The 13,648-nt window shown below is 44.1% G+C and overlaps 1 protein-coding gene across 3 annotated transcripts in view; it reads left to right on the top strand.

The window, feature by feature from the left end:
• mier1b (mesoderm induction early response 1b, transcriptional regulator) overlaps window positions 1-3,945 on the top strand; it is a 36,105-nt gene extending 32,160 nt beyond the window's left edge. Inside the window, exons 6-13 of one of the 3 annotated variants that reach the window (XM_060916935.1) lie at window positions 1,408-1,472; window positions 1,557-1,629; window positions 1,710-1,861; window positions 1,944-2,025; window positions 2,135-2,226; window positions 2,303-2,430; window positions 2,786-2,898; window positions 2,975-3,945. In XM_060916935.1, the coding sequence (XP_060772918.1) occupies window positions 1,408-1,472; window positions 1,557-1,629; window positions 1,710-1,861; window positions 1,944-2,025; window positions 2,135-2,226; window positions 2,303-2,430; window positions 2,786-2,898; window positions 2,975-3,207 (938 nt within the window). In that variant the 3' untranslated portion in view covers window positions 3,208-3,945. Of the gene's footprint in view, window positions 1-1,407; window positions 1,473-1,556; window positions 1,630-1,709; window positions 1,862-1,943; window positions 2,026-2,131; window positions 2,227-2,302; window positions 2,431-2,785; window positions 2,899-2,974 lie in introns of all 3 variants that reach the window. The other 2 variants (XM_060916946.1, XM_060916925.1) reach the window with 2 other exon arrangements.
• The last annotated feature ends 9,703 nt before the right edge of the window (window positions 3,946-13,648 follow it).

Genomic DNA, 13,648 nt, shown 5'->3' with positions numbered 1-13,648 from the left:
CCCTGTACACCAACCAGGTAAGACATCCCTCTCGCTCATTTGCTTGCGTTGCGTTGTTTTCAATTTCATTTGCCGCGTGCAACCTAGTGAACCCCACCCACTATCTTGGCCACGCACCGTGAGCAAAACAAAACAAAACACGTACACTGCACCAACACACTGCACCAATACTCACCCGTACACTGCAGGAACACTCACCCGTACACTGCAGGAACACTCACCCGTACACTGCAGGAACACTCACCCGTACACTGCAGGAACACTCACCCGTACACTGCAGGAACACTCACCCGTACACTGCAGGAACACTCACCCGTACACTGCAGGAACACTCACCCGTACACTGCAGGAACACTCACCCGTACACTGCAGGAACACTCACCCGTGCACTGCAGGAACACTCACCCGTACACTGCAGGAACACTCACCCGTACACTGCAGGAACACTCACCCGTACACTGCAGGAACACTCACCCGTACACTGCAGGAACACTCACCCGTGCACTGCAGGAACACTCACCCGTGCACTGCAGGAACACTCACCCGTGCACTGCAGGAACACTCACCCGTGCACTGCAGGAACACTCACCCGTGCACTGCAGGAACACTCACCCGTGCACTGCAGGAACACTCACCCGTGCACTGCAGGAACACTCACCCGTGCACTGCAGGAACACTCACCCGTGCACTGCAGGAACACTCACCCGTGCACTGCAGGAACACTCACCCGTGCACTGCAGGAACACTCACCCGTGCACTGCAGGAACACTCAGCAATACTCACCTGTAACTTCAGACTGTGGAAGTATGACTATATTGTCTACGTTTAATCTGAATGTTAGTATTAGATCGAGGGTGTGGCCACCATTATGGGTCGGTCCTATGACATTCTGATTAATCCCTACTGAACCTAAAATGGACACAAACGCTGTTTTTAAAGGGTCTTCTGGGTTATCGAAGTGAATATTAAAATCTCCGACAACTAAAGCTTTGTCTAAGGAAATAACCAGATCTGAGATAAAATCTGCAAATTCAGAAAGAAACTCAGAATATGGCCCCGGGGGCCTGTAAATAATGAGTAACGGAATTAACTGGGTAGACTTATTTTTTTCGAGGCTACATACATTATATGAGTATGAAGAACTTCAAATGTGTAATACTCCCTTGTGCACCTGTACAGTAATATTCATTTATGCACCTGTGTACTATTAGTGCTCACTTGTACACTACGTTCCTGCTTACCCGGACTCTGTACACGTTTTACCCCCTCCTCCTCTCTACACCTGGATACGTGCTCTCCATGTCACTGGCTGTCCTCAGAAATGTCTCACCACCCAAATACCTTTTATCTCAGTTGTGTAAATGTGTGTCAGATGGTTGTGTAAATGGAAACCGTGCCTTTTTCCAGATAACGAAGTGGATGAGGAGTCTGAAGAGGATGAGGACTATGTTCCCTCAGAGGACTGGAAAAAAGTAAACTCCTCTCTGTTTTATGTTCCTTCCGACTCTGTAGTGTGGCGTGAGTGATGGCTGATCATGTTCTGTGTGTGTTTGCAGGAGATCATGGTGGGGTCGATGTATCAGGCTGAAACTCCTGCAGGACTCTGTAAATATAAAGAGAATGAGCGAGGTACCCTTCATCCACATGTCACCTAGTCACACACACAGGGTCGAGTGTATGTTTTATAACATTCTCCTGTCGGTGTTCAGTGTACGAGAACGACGATCAGCTGCTCTGGAACCCAGAGTTCCTCCCTGAGCACACGGTGGTGGAGTTTCTAACAGAGGCGTGCAAACGTACCGGGGACGAGACCGGGGTGGACGCCATACCCGAGGGCTCACACATCAAAGATAACGAACAGGTAATCACACATTAAAGGGAATGAACGTGTAAGGTGCGCTTTGAAGTGGGTTGTTAATGCAGATGGAAATCTGTGTGTACAGGCATTGTATGAACTGGTAAAGTGTGACTTTGACACAGAAGAAGCTCTGAGGAGACTGAGGTTTAACGTTAAAGCAGCCCGAGGTGAGCGAGCGTCTGGAACTCTCCACCCTGACGCTAACACTTGTTTACAGTGAATGTTTAGCGTTCTGAGTGTCCCGTTGTATGATCGTGGGTTTCTTCTCCACAGAAGAGCTGTCCGTGTGGACGGAGGAGGAATGTAGACATTTTGAACAAGGCCTGAAAGCTTACGGCAAAGATTTTCACCTCATCCAGGCGAACAAGGTAACGATGCTGCGTGTCGTATTTTTGTCGATCCAGCATGCGGTGATGCTGATGATGACGCTGTGACACGTTTCAGGTCAGGACGCGGTCGGTGGGAGAGTGCGTCGCGTTCTATTACATGTGGAAGAAATCTGAGAGATACGACTTCTTCGCTCAGCAAACACGACTCGGAAAGAGGAAGTACAACCTTCACCCGGGAGTGACGTACGTGCTTCTGATGAAACATAGACCTCCTGATTACTATCCAAGCTTGTTTATTAAACTGATGATGCAGCACTCACTGACCAATCACAATCGTTTACGAATGCATTACTGCGGTATCATTGTTGCTATGGTTACAGCTGTATCTTTGTGTTTTTGTTTCTTTGCTGTATGACCACCACTTTCCAAGTAATTAAAATCATCAGATATTGTTGATTGTGATGGTGTAAAATTGTAAGAATTTGGCCCACCTCTTCCAGCCAATCAGAAGCCAGTATTCTGTCGTCCTGTTATAACGGCGTAGACGATGTTATGGTGTGATTATAAGCAGGCATGCAGTGATAGACCTGTTTTTTAGGGATTATATGGATCGACTGTTGGATGAGACCGAGAGTGCAGCATCGAGCCGAGCGGCCACGCCCCCAGGCACCATCAACCAATCAGAAAGGGAAGATGGCTCCGCCCACAATGGTGAGCATGAGCGTTTATTCTAAAGTGTTAATACGATATTGAAGGAAATTAATGCAGAAGTTACTCTGTGCTGCAGGTCTGAGTGTACACGGCTCTGTCCCAAACGCAGACTCTGCCGACCTGAAACGCGAGAACCTGCAGTCGGATGGAACCGACCCAACCCGCGATTCCAACGGCTGCGAGCGAAACGGATCGCTAAAGCGTCATCAGGACAGCCACAGTGAAGAACGGCCGAGTAAAAAATGCAGGACAGAATCGGACGCCCCCGTGCACGCTGAAATGGACTCGTCCGAGCTGAAAGAGAACTAAACTGCTGGTGCAGGACACATCCAGAACCGTTGTCCACTCTGAAACGGACTCTTCCGAGGTTAGAGAGCTGAACCGCTGAAGCAGGACAGAGAGAGAGAGAGACCCCCTGTCCACGCTGAAATCATCTCTTCCAAGGTTGATTTGCTGAAGCAGGACACACTCGGATTCCCCCGTCTCTGCCATAACGGACTCTTCCGAGATCGCAGGGCTCCTGCGTCTGGGCTGAAACGGACTTTCCTGGGGTGTGAAGAACACGGAAGCAGAACTGCTGGTGGAGCAGAAACCAAAGGCCATACCAAATCCAAATAAGACGGGGGCGGGGTTTATGATCCAGATCCTGATTGTAGGATTTTGTCCCAATCCAAAGTTGCCGTGGACGAGATGCTTGTTAGTGTCGTCTGGTTTTACACAGAACACGTCTATTCTATTTGTACCGGAATTTGCCTGATTATTTTTTTACCACTGAGATATATTTATATTTTGTAAGTGAAACACTCTGCAGGTGAGCGACCGGACCGCGAGACACATGACGGAGCGAGACGGGCGTCTCTCTCGACATGGCGTCGCTGCGCCGGGTTTGTACAGATTTGTACAGAAATCACACTTTTGATAATCACTCTGTTCCTGTTTCTGTCCCTCCACTTCCTCTAAAGACAGAAACTTCAGTCTGTGATTTTTGATCTGCACAAAAACGACCTCGAGATGAAAATGAAATTAATTTCAGTCTTCTGACTCAAACCTGTCGTGTGTTCTTTTCTTTTCTCATGTTAAATGAAGTTTTATTGGTTTTACTGTTACAAACACAACAAAGCTCACACTCCGCAGTGTCGGGGTTTATCTTCACCTTCTGCTCACAGTAACGTACGAGTCGCACCGTTCTGACACATGGTCCCCAGTTTAATTTCATGTTTGTGTTGTTTACGTCTTTAGGGTCGCGTTTATTTCCTTTTCCGTATTCGTCCATTTGAGTCTGAATCTGAAGCAGAAATCGGTGCGTTTTGTTTTTATTTGCTCCTATTCAGTTACGATGGAAGCCTGTTTCTGCCACACAATGTTTAATTGCAACTTTATTTCTCAAATTCTGACCTTTTTTTTTCTCACAATTCCAACTTTATTTCTCAGAATTTTGACTTGTATCTCAAAATTCCAACTTTTTTCTCAAATATTTGATTTAAAGTCAGAATCCTGAAAATAAGTTGGAAGTGTGTGTGTGTGTGGTGTGTGAGAGAGTGTCAGAATTTTGAGAAATAAATCTGCAATTGTGAAAAGTAAAGTCAGAATTATGAGAAATAAAGTCGGAACTGCAAGAAAAAGTTGGAATTTTGAGAAATAAACCTGCAATTGCAAGATAGTCAGAATTCTGAGAAATAATTTTTCATAATTCCGACTTTTTTTTTTCTCAAAGTCAGAATTCTGAGAAATAATTTTTCATAATTCCGACTTTTTTTTTTTTTCTCAAAGTCAGAATTCTGAGAAATAATTTTTCATAATTCCGACTTTTTTTTTTTCTCAAAGTCAGAATCCTGAGAAATAAAGTCAGAAATTTGAGAAAAAAGTTGGAATTGTGAGTGAGTCAAAATTTGAGAAATAAATCTGCAATTGCAAGAAATAAAGTTGGAATTTTGAGAAATAAACCTGCAATTGTAAGATATAAAGTCAGAATTCTGAGAAATAATTTCATGGAATTGCAGCTTAATTTCTCAAAATCATACTTTATCTCTTGCAATTCCAACTTTTTCCTGAAAATTCCGTTATTTCTCAGAATTCCGATTTTATTTCTTGAAATTGCAGCTTTATTTCTCAAAATCCTGACTTTTTCTCGCAATTCTGACTATATTTCTCGTAATTGCAGCATTATTTCTACTTTGTTTCTAATGTCCTTTGACATTGTACACTGCTAGGAATTTTTGCCCCAGAATACTGCAAAAGAGCGGACTTGTTCTTTTCCAAATAAAAACAGCTGAGCCAATCAGGATGTGAATCTGGAGTGATTGGCAGTTGCGTACGCCTTTTGACTGCTCCAGTGTTACACGGTCATGTCCATGCGTTATTCTCTTTATTAGGGACGTCATCATCAGGGCTCCACACTTTCCACACGTTGAGCTCGTTAAAATCAGTCCTGTGAGAAAATCTTGATATGGCACCGAGTTCTCAGTGGCGTGTGAAGAAGAGCCCGGTGTGAGCAGTGAGGGAACTCACTCAGCAGTGCTGAATGACCTGGACGCAGTGAGGGCTGCTGCAGCGTCTCAGGTCTGAGAACACGACCTCATCGTCAGCACCGCACAGGTGAGGACAGGTGAGTGGACAGGGTTCCGCATCGGAGCAGAAACCATCACGTCCCTGGACTAAATTAAAATACCGTACACACCAATATATTGCTCTTCATTTGTCACATGCAGAAAAGCAAAACCTTCACTGGAACATTTACATCCAGGAGAATTTAGAATGGTGGAGTGCAGTTTCGGAGAATAATTTGAGAAACGGCACGATTCTGTTATTCCGCTGGGGGTAAAGTAGAGCCGTAAACACAGACCCCGACACACTCTGCTACGGATTTAAATTTCCATTAGGGAGACTTTTTTTTTTCCCCCCTTTGGTTTTTACCGTACCCCTTTCCAAAAGAACTAATTTAGGGATTTCACACCAGTGAGGGTGTAATCCCATCTTTTACATTTCTATTTGTAAATAATTTTGCAAACTCTATTCACTGTTCCATGTTTATGTGCTGCTGATCTCCTGGGACTTTCTCACACGCAACAATCTCGAGAGAGTTTTTACAGAATGGTGCAAAAAACCACCCACTGAGCTTACATGACGGGTCTGAGCTGACAGGAAGGCCTTGGTAACTCAAATACAGTTAGGTCCATAAATATTTGGACAGAGGCAACATTTTTCTAATTTTGGTTCTGTACATTACCACAATGAATTTTGAACAAAACAATTCAGATGCAGTTGAAGTTCAGACTTTCAGCTTGAATTCAGTGGGTTGAACAAAATGATTGCATAAAAATGTGAGGAACTAAAGCATTTTTTCAACACAATCCCTTCATTTCAGGGGCTCAAAAGTAATTGGACAAATTAAATAATTGTAAATAAAATGTTCATTTCTAATACTTGGTTGAAAACCCTTTGTTGGCAATGACTGCCTGAAGTCTTGAACTCATGGACATCACCAGACGCTGTGTTTCCTCCTTTTTAATGCTCTGCCAGGCCTTTACTGCAGCGGTTTCCAGTTGCTGTTTGTTTGTGGGCCTTTCTGTCTGAAGTTTAGTCTTTAACAAGTGAAATGCTGCTCAATTGGGTTGAGATCAGGTGACTGACTTGGCCATTCAAGAATATTCCACTTCTTTGCTTTAATAAACTCCTGGGTTGCTTTGGCTTTATGTTTTGGGTCATTGTCCATCTGTATTATGAAATGCTGACCAATCAGTTTGGCTGGATTTGAGCACACAGTATGTCTCTGAACACCTCAGAATTCATCCGGCTGCTTCTGTCCTGTGTCACATCATCAATAAACACTAGTAACCTAGTGCCACTGGCAGCCATGCATGCCCAAGCCATCACACTGCCTCCGCCGTGTTTTACAGTGTGCTTTGGATCATGAGCTGTACCACGCCTTCGCCATACTTTTTTCTTTCCATCATTCTGGTAGAGGTTGATCTTGGTTTCATCTGTCCAAAGAATGTTCTTCCAGAACTGTGCTGGCTTTTTTTTTTAGATGTTTTTTAGCAAAGTCCAATCTAGGCTTTTTATTCTTGAGGCTTATGAGTGGCTTGCGCCGTGCAGTGAACCCTCTGTATTTACTTTCATGCAGTCTTCTCTTTATGGTAGATTTGGATATTGATACGCCTACCTCCTGGAGAGTGTTGTTCACTTGGTTGGCTGTTGTGAAGGGGTTTCTCTTCACCATGGAAATTATTCTGCGATCATCCACTACTGTTGTCTTCTGTGGGCGTCCAGGTCTTTTTGCATTGATGAGTTCACCAGTGCTTTCTTTCTGTCTCAGGATGTACCAAACTGTAGATTTTGCCACTCCTAATATTGTAGCAATTTCTCGGATGGGTTTTTTCTGTTTTCGCAGCTTAAGGATGGCTTGTTTCACCTGCATGGAGAGCTCCTTTGACCCCATGTTTTCTTCACAGCAAAATCTTCCACATGCAAGCACCACACCTCAAATCAACTCCAGGCCTTTTATCTGCTTAATTGAGTGACATAACGAAGGAATTGCCCACACCTGCCCATGAAATAGCCTTTGAGTCAATTGTCCAATTACTTTTGGTCCCTTTAAAAACAGGGTGGCACATGTTAAGGAGCTGAAACTCCTAAACCCTTCATCCAATTTTAATGTGGATACCCTCAAATGAAAGCTGAAAGGCTGGACTTTATGTCCATGTCCATTATATAACTATAACTTGAATATGTTTCAGTAAACAGGTAAAAAAACTAAATTTGTGTCAGTGTCCAAATATATATGGACCCAACTGTAACTACTCCGTACAACCGTACTGAGCAGAAAAGCATCTCAGAACGCATGACAATGCACACAGTGTTGAACAACGAGATGGATGGACTACAGTAGCAGGACGACTTTCCCATTCTGGTCCTGTATCGGCTGAGAGAGTGAAGGTGAGGAATCCCAGCAATGTTCCAGCTGGTAGAACCTGGTTCTCAGGTGACAGACACGTGGTGTGACGTCTCTGCAGAAGGTGCACACACGACTCTGGGGGAACATTACAGCCTGCAGGTCGTGAGCAGTTACTGCATCATCCTGCAGTGTGTGTGGTTGAGTAAAAACTAAGTGATGGCAGACACCATGCGATACACAGGCCTGAATCCAGACTAATGTGGGATGAGAACAGAGTTTGTGTTGAAGTTGATTATGTGGGTTGCAATCAGTTAATTATTGAAATTAAGTGATCAATCTCATTAAATCAGTCTCATTAAATTTGAAGGTTAATAATTAAAATGAATCAATCCCATTGAATCGTTTACTTTGACTCATTTGAATTGAATCATACCATAGAATCAGTCTCATTTGAAGTGAATCATTTAGTGAATCATACCATTAATCCTGGATAAATTACCAAACAGCTAGATTGATATATTTCCAAATTATTATTGATCACTTAGTTACTTACATAAATCTGCACCTTTTTGAATTCTTTGCGATTGGGGACTTCAGATATTGTTCACACCAAAATGAATGCACACAGCTTTGATAATAAATGAATTTATTATACCAAGATAAAAATAATAAATCAATATATACAAGCAGTGAGGCGTGTGTGTGTGTGTGTATATATATATATATATATATATATATATATATATATATATATATATATATAATGTGTGTGTGTATGAGGGAGCTATAAAATTTGGAATGTTCTTATCTGATGTTTTGGTATGTTGAGTGTGGAGGAGGGGCTTGACCATGTGTTTAGACAAAAGGCTAGTTCTGTATTGAGGTATTTCACTCACGTGACCAAGTCATGTGATGCTGCCATTTTGGACGGCACGGCTCGAATCAGTTTGAATGCGAGGAAGGCGACAAACGAAAAACATAAAAGAAAAAGGAGCGAGATGCAGAAAACACCTTCACTATCCAGCGACGTAGGGCATTTACAGGGCGAGCAGAGGGAGAGGGATTTGCAAAAATTGAGGTTAGCAGGCTTATGGCCCTTTTCCACTACCCTTTTTCAGCTCACTTCAGCCCGACACGGCTCGCGTTTCGACTACCAAAAACCAGCACGACTCGGCTCGCTTCAGCCCTGCTTAGCCCCTAAAACTCGCACCGTTTTGGAGTGGGGCTGAAGCGAGCCAAACCGAGCCGAGTGAGGCTGGGGGCGTGAGCAGACACTCCCCTGTGCACTGATTGGTGAAGAGGAGTGTCCTCACATGCCCACACACGCCCCGCGAGCACGCTGGGATCTGTAAACACCGCAAACCCGGAAGGAGAAGAATTACGAGAATTTCTGAAGCCTTATGCGCCTCGCCTCATCTATACGCTCTTGCCAGTATCTGTTGGCGTTGTCGGTGACAACAAGCCACAGCACCAAGACCAGCAACACTAACGACTCCATGTCCTCCATGTTTATTGTTTACTATCCCTGTCGTGAGACTACCGCTTAAAAGCTCACTGATGTCACTGTTTGCGCTGCTTAACGACATCACGTGACGTCCACCCACTTTCGCTAACTCCACCCAATGTGTCCACCCACTTCCAGCCAGCACGGTTCAGCGCGGTTGTAGTCGAAATGCAACTCCAACAGCCCCGCTCAGCCCGACTCAGCACGGCACGGCTCAGCCCGACTCGGCCGCGTTTGTAGTGGAAAAGCGGCATTAGAGAACAATGTTTACCTGCTTCCACCAGGATTGTTCACTGACAGCTAAGGTTTGTTCACATTTTCATTTACTTTCGGTCCTCAGGATAAACAAAATGTTATTAAATGTCATTGAAATAACTTCTTAGTCTGTTGAGACATGGCTCGTTATAAGTTTTTCCTTTACTGTATTTACTAGTTTACTGAGCGCGCTCCGGGGCTGGCTGGCCGGCTAGCTAGCGCTCCGGGGCTCGCTGGCTCAGTAAACTAGTAAATCCAGTAAAGGAAAAACTTGAGACTGAAAGGTTTTAACAGTCATCCAAATGACTGAATGTAAACATTGCTACAGTAACATACTAGCTACTGTTGTTGACATTAGCTAGCTTGCCGTCCAAAATGGCGGACACCGGGGCGTCACGTGACCCTGTGACGTCAGGTGAAATACCTCAATAGCTAACCAAAATGTGTTTGAGCACGAGGTAGGCCCAGATTAGCTTCATGTTGCTAAGCTAAGACAAAAGGGAAGCTATCTAAAGTGTATCAGGCCTGGTCAGGCCTGTTGAGCATGTGTTTCTAAGTAACAAAGGATTCCACACTCATAACATTACCAAACTCACTGAACTCTTAATAAGATCAAAATGTGTGTTAAGAGAATTGTTAGTAAGAGATAAAAGAAACATGCACAGCCTATCAAAACAAATGAGATTAAACAAACAGAACAATTCAATTTGACATGCTGCGTGTCTAATAGTGTAATGAATAAACCTGGGTTTAAATTCACACTTTCAATAAAGCAACTTCCTAAAACTAGCTTAATTATTATGCCCAAATATATTTTACTCAATATCTTGCCTCTAGCAAAGTTCTGAGAAGATGTTCGCCGTTGCAGAGCTTCGCTGTTCATGAAGCACGTGAGTCGATTCCGTGGACAGAGAACTTCTCTTGATCCGACGCGTCGTTCGTGATGAAAGGAAAGTCTCTGATTAATGTGCACAGAACTTCAATCAGGAGGAATTCTGGTCGCTCCTAATTACAAATTAAAACTGCGGCATGATACCTACAATTATTTACGAATGAGTCTGGAATTTTAGATAAACAGGACATTTTTGATTCTACATTGGTCTGTAGTTATTTGAGCTGCAGTCGTGACGTCACTTCTAATACGAATAAACCGGTTGTAACTCAGGTTGAGTTTAAAGATCGCGCTATTCTGGACTTTTACCTTGGCCAGTGGTTAAGCACAGAATGCGCTGGATGGTGAATCTTGCAAGAAGGAGGTGTTTTCGGGTTTGAGAGCATCTCTTCTGTGCGTCTAGATTCCTTGGAATCCAGACATGAGAGACAAAGAGAGGAGCTTCCGCCTGGACTTATGTGCGCATGGCGGACTGACGTAGATGATCCCGCCCACGCGTGACGTAGGTCACGCGGAAGAGGACTGGGAGTTGTTCTTAGACACAGAATGGCGGCATGATACCTACAATTATTTACGAATGAGTCTGGAATTTTAGATAAACAGGACATTTTTGATTCTACATTGGTCTGTAGTTATTTGGATCACTCACTTCTCCATCCTTATACAAGGAAACAACACAAGCAGCTTTCCAAGTCCTAAGAAAAATACCAGTAGAAACAGGAAGGTTAGAAATATGAGTTATTTGCTCAGAAATTAGTAAAGCACAAATACAAAAGGAAAACTGATCCAAATTGTCCTCATCTTCCAAAATGTTGCAGGGTTTGAATAAGAGCTCGAGCCCTAGGGCAAGTGAGAGTCCAATAATAGTTCTCTTATGCATTTATTTCTAATCTTTCTAAATGAAGCCCACAGCAGTCTTTTAGAAAAGCTTGTTCATTAAAATTTCTTCCAGTTTTTTAAAAATGTTACACGTACCAGGGCGGCACGGTGGTGTAGTGGTTAGCGCTGTCGCCTCACAGCAAGAAGGTCTGGGTTCGAGCCCCGTGGCCGGCGAGGGCCTTTCTGGGTGGAGTTTGCATGTTCTCCCCGTGTCCGCGTGGGTTTCCTCCGGGTGCTCCGGTTTCCCCCACAGTCCAAAGACATGCAGGTTAGGTTAACTGGTGACTCTAAATTGAGCGTAGGTGTGAATGTGAGTGTGAATGGTTGTCTGTGTCTATGTGTCAGCCCTGTGATGACCTGGCGACTTGTCCAGGGTGTACCCCGCCTTTCACCCGTAGTCAGCTGGGATAGGATCCAGCTCGCCTGCGACCCTGTAGAACAGGATAAAGTGGCTACAGATAATGAGATGAGATGAGATATTTAATGTGTTGCCCATGGTCAGTTGGGATGGGCTCCAGCTCGCCTGCGACCCCACACAGGATAAGTGGCTACAGATAATGGCTGGATGGATCTTATGTGTTCTTGTTGACCGTCTCACTCCAGATTTATTCCCCTTTCCTGTTCTAATGAGCTCCACCCATCCCTTCTGGGAAGGCTTTCCACAAGATTTTGGGGTGTGGCTGTGGGGATTTGTGTTCATTCAGCTCCAAGAGCATTAGTGAGATCAGACCCTCATGTTGGTGATGTTGAGGTTCCAGTTCATCCCAGAGGTGTTGAGTGGGGTTGAGTTCAGTCAGGGCTCTGTGCAGGACACTCGAGTTCTTCACTCCAACCTTCACACACCACGTCTTCATGGAGCTCTCTGTGTGCACAGGAGCATTATCATTCATACTGGAACAGGTTTGGGTTTCTTAGTTCCAGTGAAGGGAAACTGTAATGTTACAGCAAACAGAGATGCTCTATATAACTGTGTGTTACAGTTTGGGGAAGAACCACATACGGATGAGTTTAATGGCCACGTAGTGCAGCATAAAAAGTGAACATCTTTTATCTTACTTTTAATGAGCATTAATTTGTGCTGTAAGGGTGTAAGAGCACGTATAAACACATTGGTGGCCCTTTCATCCTGAACTTTGGCTTGTGTTATTTGTTCTCCCAGGTGAAGGGTTCTGAGTTGGATCCTCTGAACAGGTTATGATTTGTGCCGTCGTGCCGCTTCACTTGAGAGTAAAGCAGTGGACTCTGAACAGAAGCATGAATAAAACTCTGTCCATTCTGTTTTAAAGCATATATGCAGAGCCATGGCCTCACTTTCATTTATAAATGCCTCGAGACCTCAAGAATGGCACAGGAATAGTTTTAAGCATCAACAATAAATCTAATATAGTCATTTTTACGATTAAAGTGATTTATACAGGTAGCAGTCTGAGTGAATGACCTTGACGTCCGTAACGTCACAGCAGGAAGTCTATCGGTCTCATCGCCATTTCCGCTATACTAAAACACAGAGCTGACTGCAACGCCGATCCTCCATTTTGAGCTAATTTATCACCATGCCACGTAGATGTGTTGCTGGCCGGTGCAGCAACATGACAGAAGGTGGATTTACGTTGCATTCATGGCCCAAGAATGTTCAAACTGCAAAGATTTTTTGCGAGAAGTTCACGGGCACATTGGGCGCCAACGAAATGGTCTCTCCTCTGCTGTGCACATTTTACTGAGGACTCGTATGAGACCTCTGATCTGTTGAGGAGCGCTGGCTATAAGCCCGGATTGAAAGAGGGTGCAGTACCAACAATTAAAGAAAAATAAAACTACAAGAAAAGGAAAGTGAGTTGAGTTGTACCAGTTCTCCCAGAGTGAGCCAAGGGTGGTTGGTAAAACCCGGGACGGGACATATCGCTCGGGCAGTGACCTCCCTGCAGTTGTTGCTAAAACCGGTGACGTCCCGTTCCGTCCCGGGTTTTAGTAATTACCTGAGCCCAGGAGTAATGGCGGAATACACAGTGTGAAGAAAAGTGAATGAGTGGACCAGCTGTCTGATTTCTAAACTGGATATCGCTGCCATCTCGCCCTTACGTGGAAGAAGTGAATGAACGGAGAACTGAACGAACAACTGAGTCAGACTGTTTCAAAACAATCGGCTACAAGATCGGCCTTCAAGAAGCGAGAACACAGACGGGTAAGCTCCGACTCTCATTTGGATAAAAAAAAAAACCTCGTTCCCCTGCATTTAGATTAATCCATGTAACTTGTATTGTGTGTTTAAGTTAGCGGTATAAGATTATTTAATTTGCTTCAGAATGTGATTGTCTCAGTTCATCTG

This window comes from Neoarius graeffei, chromosome 1, assembly GCF_027579695.1.
Source record: "Neoarius graeffei isolate fNeoGra1 chromosome 1, fNeoGra1.pri, whole genome shotgun sequence".
NCBI classification, from domain to species: domain Eukaryota; kingdom Metazoa; phylum Chordata; class Actinopteri; order Siluriformes; family Ariidae; genus Neoarius; species Neoarius graeffei.
This window is presented reverse-complemented; position numbering and strand designations above follow the sequence as displayed.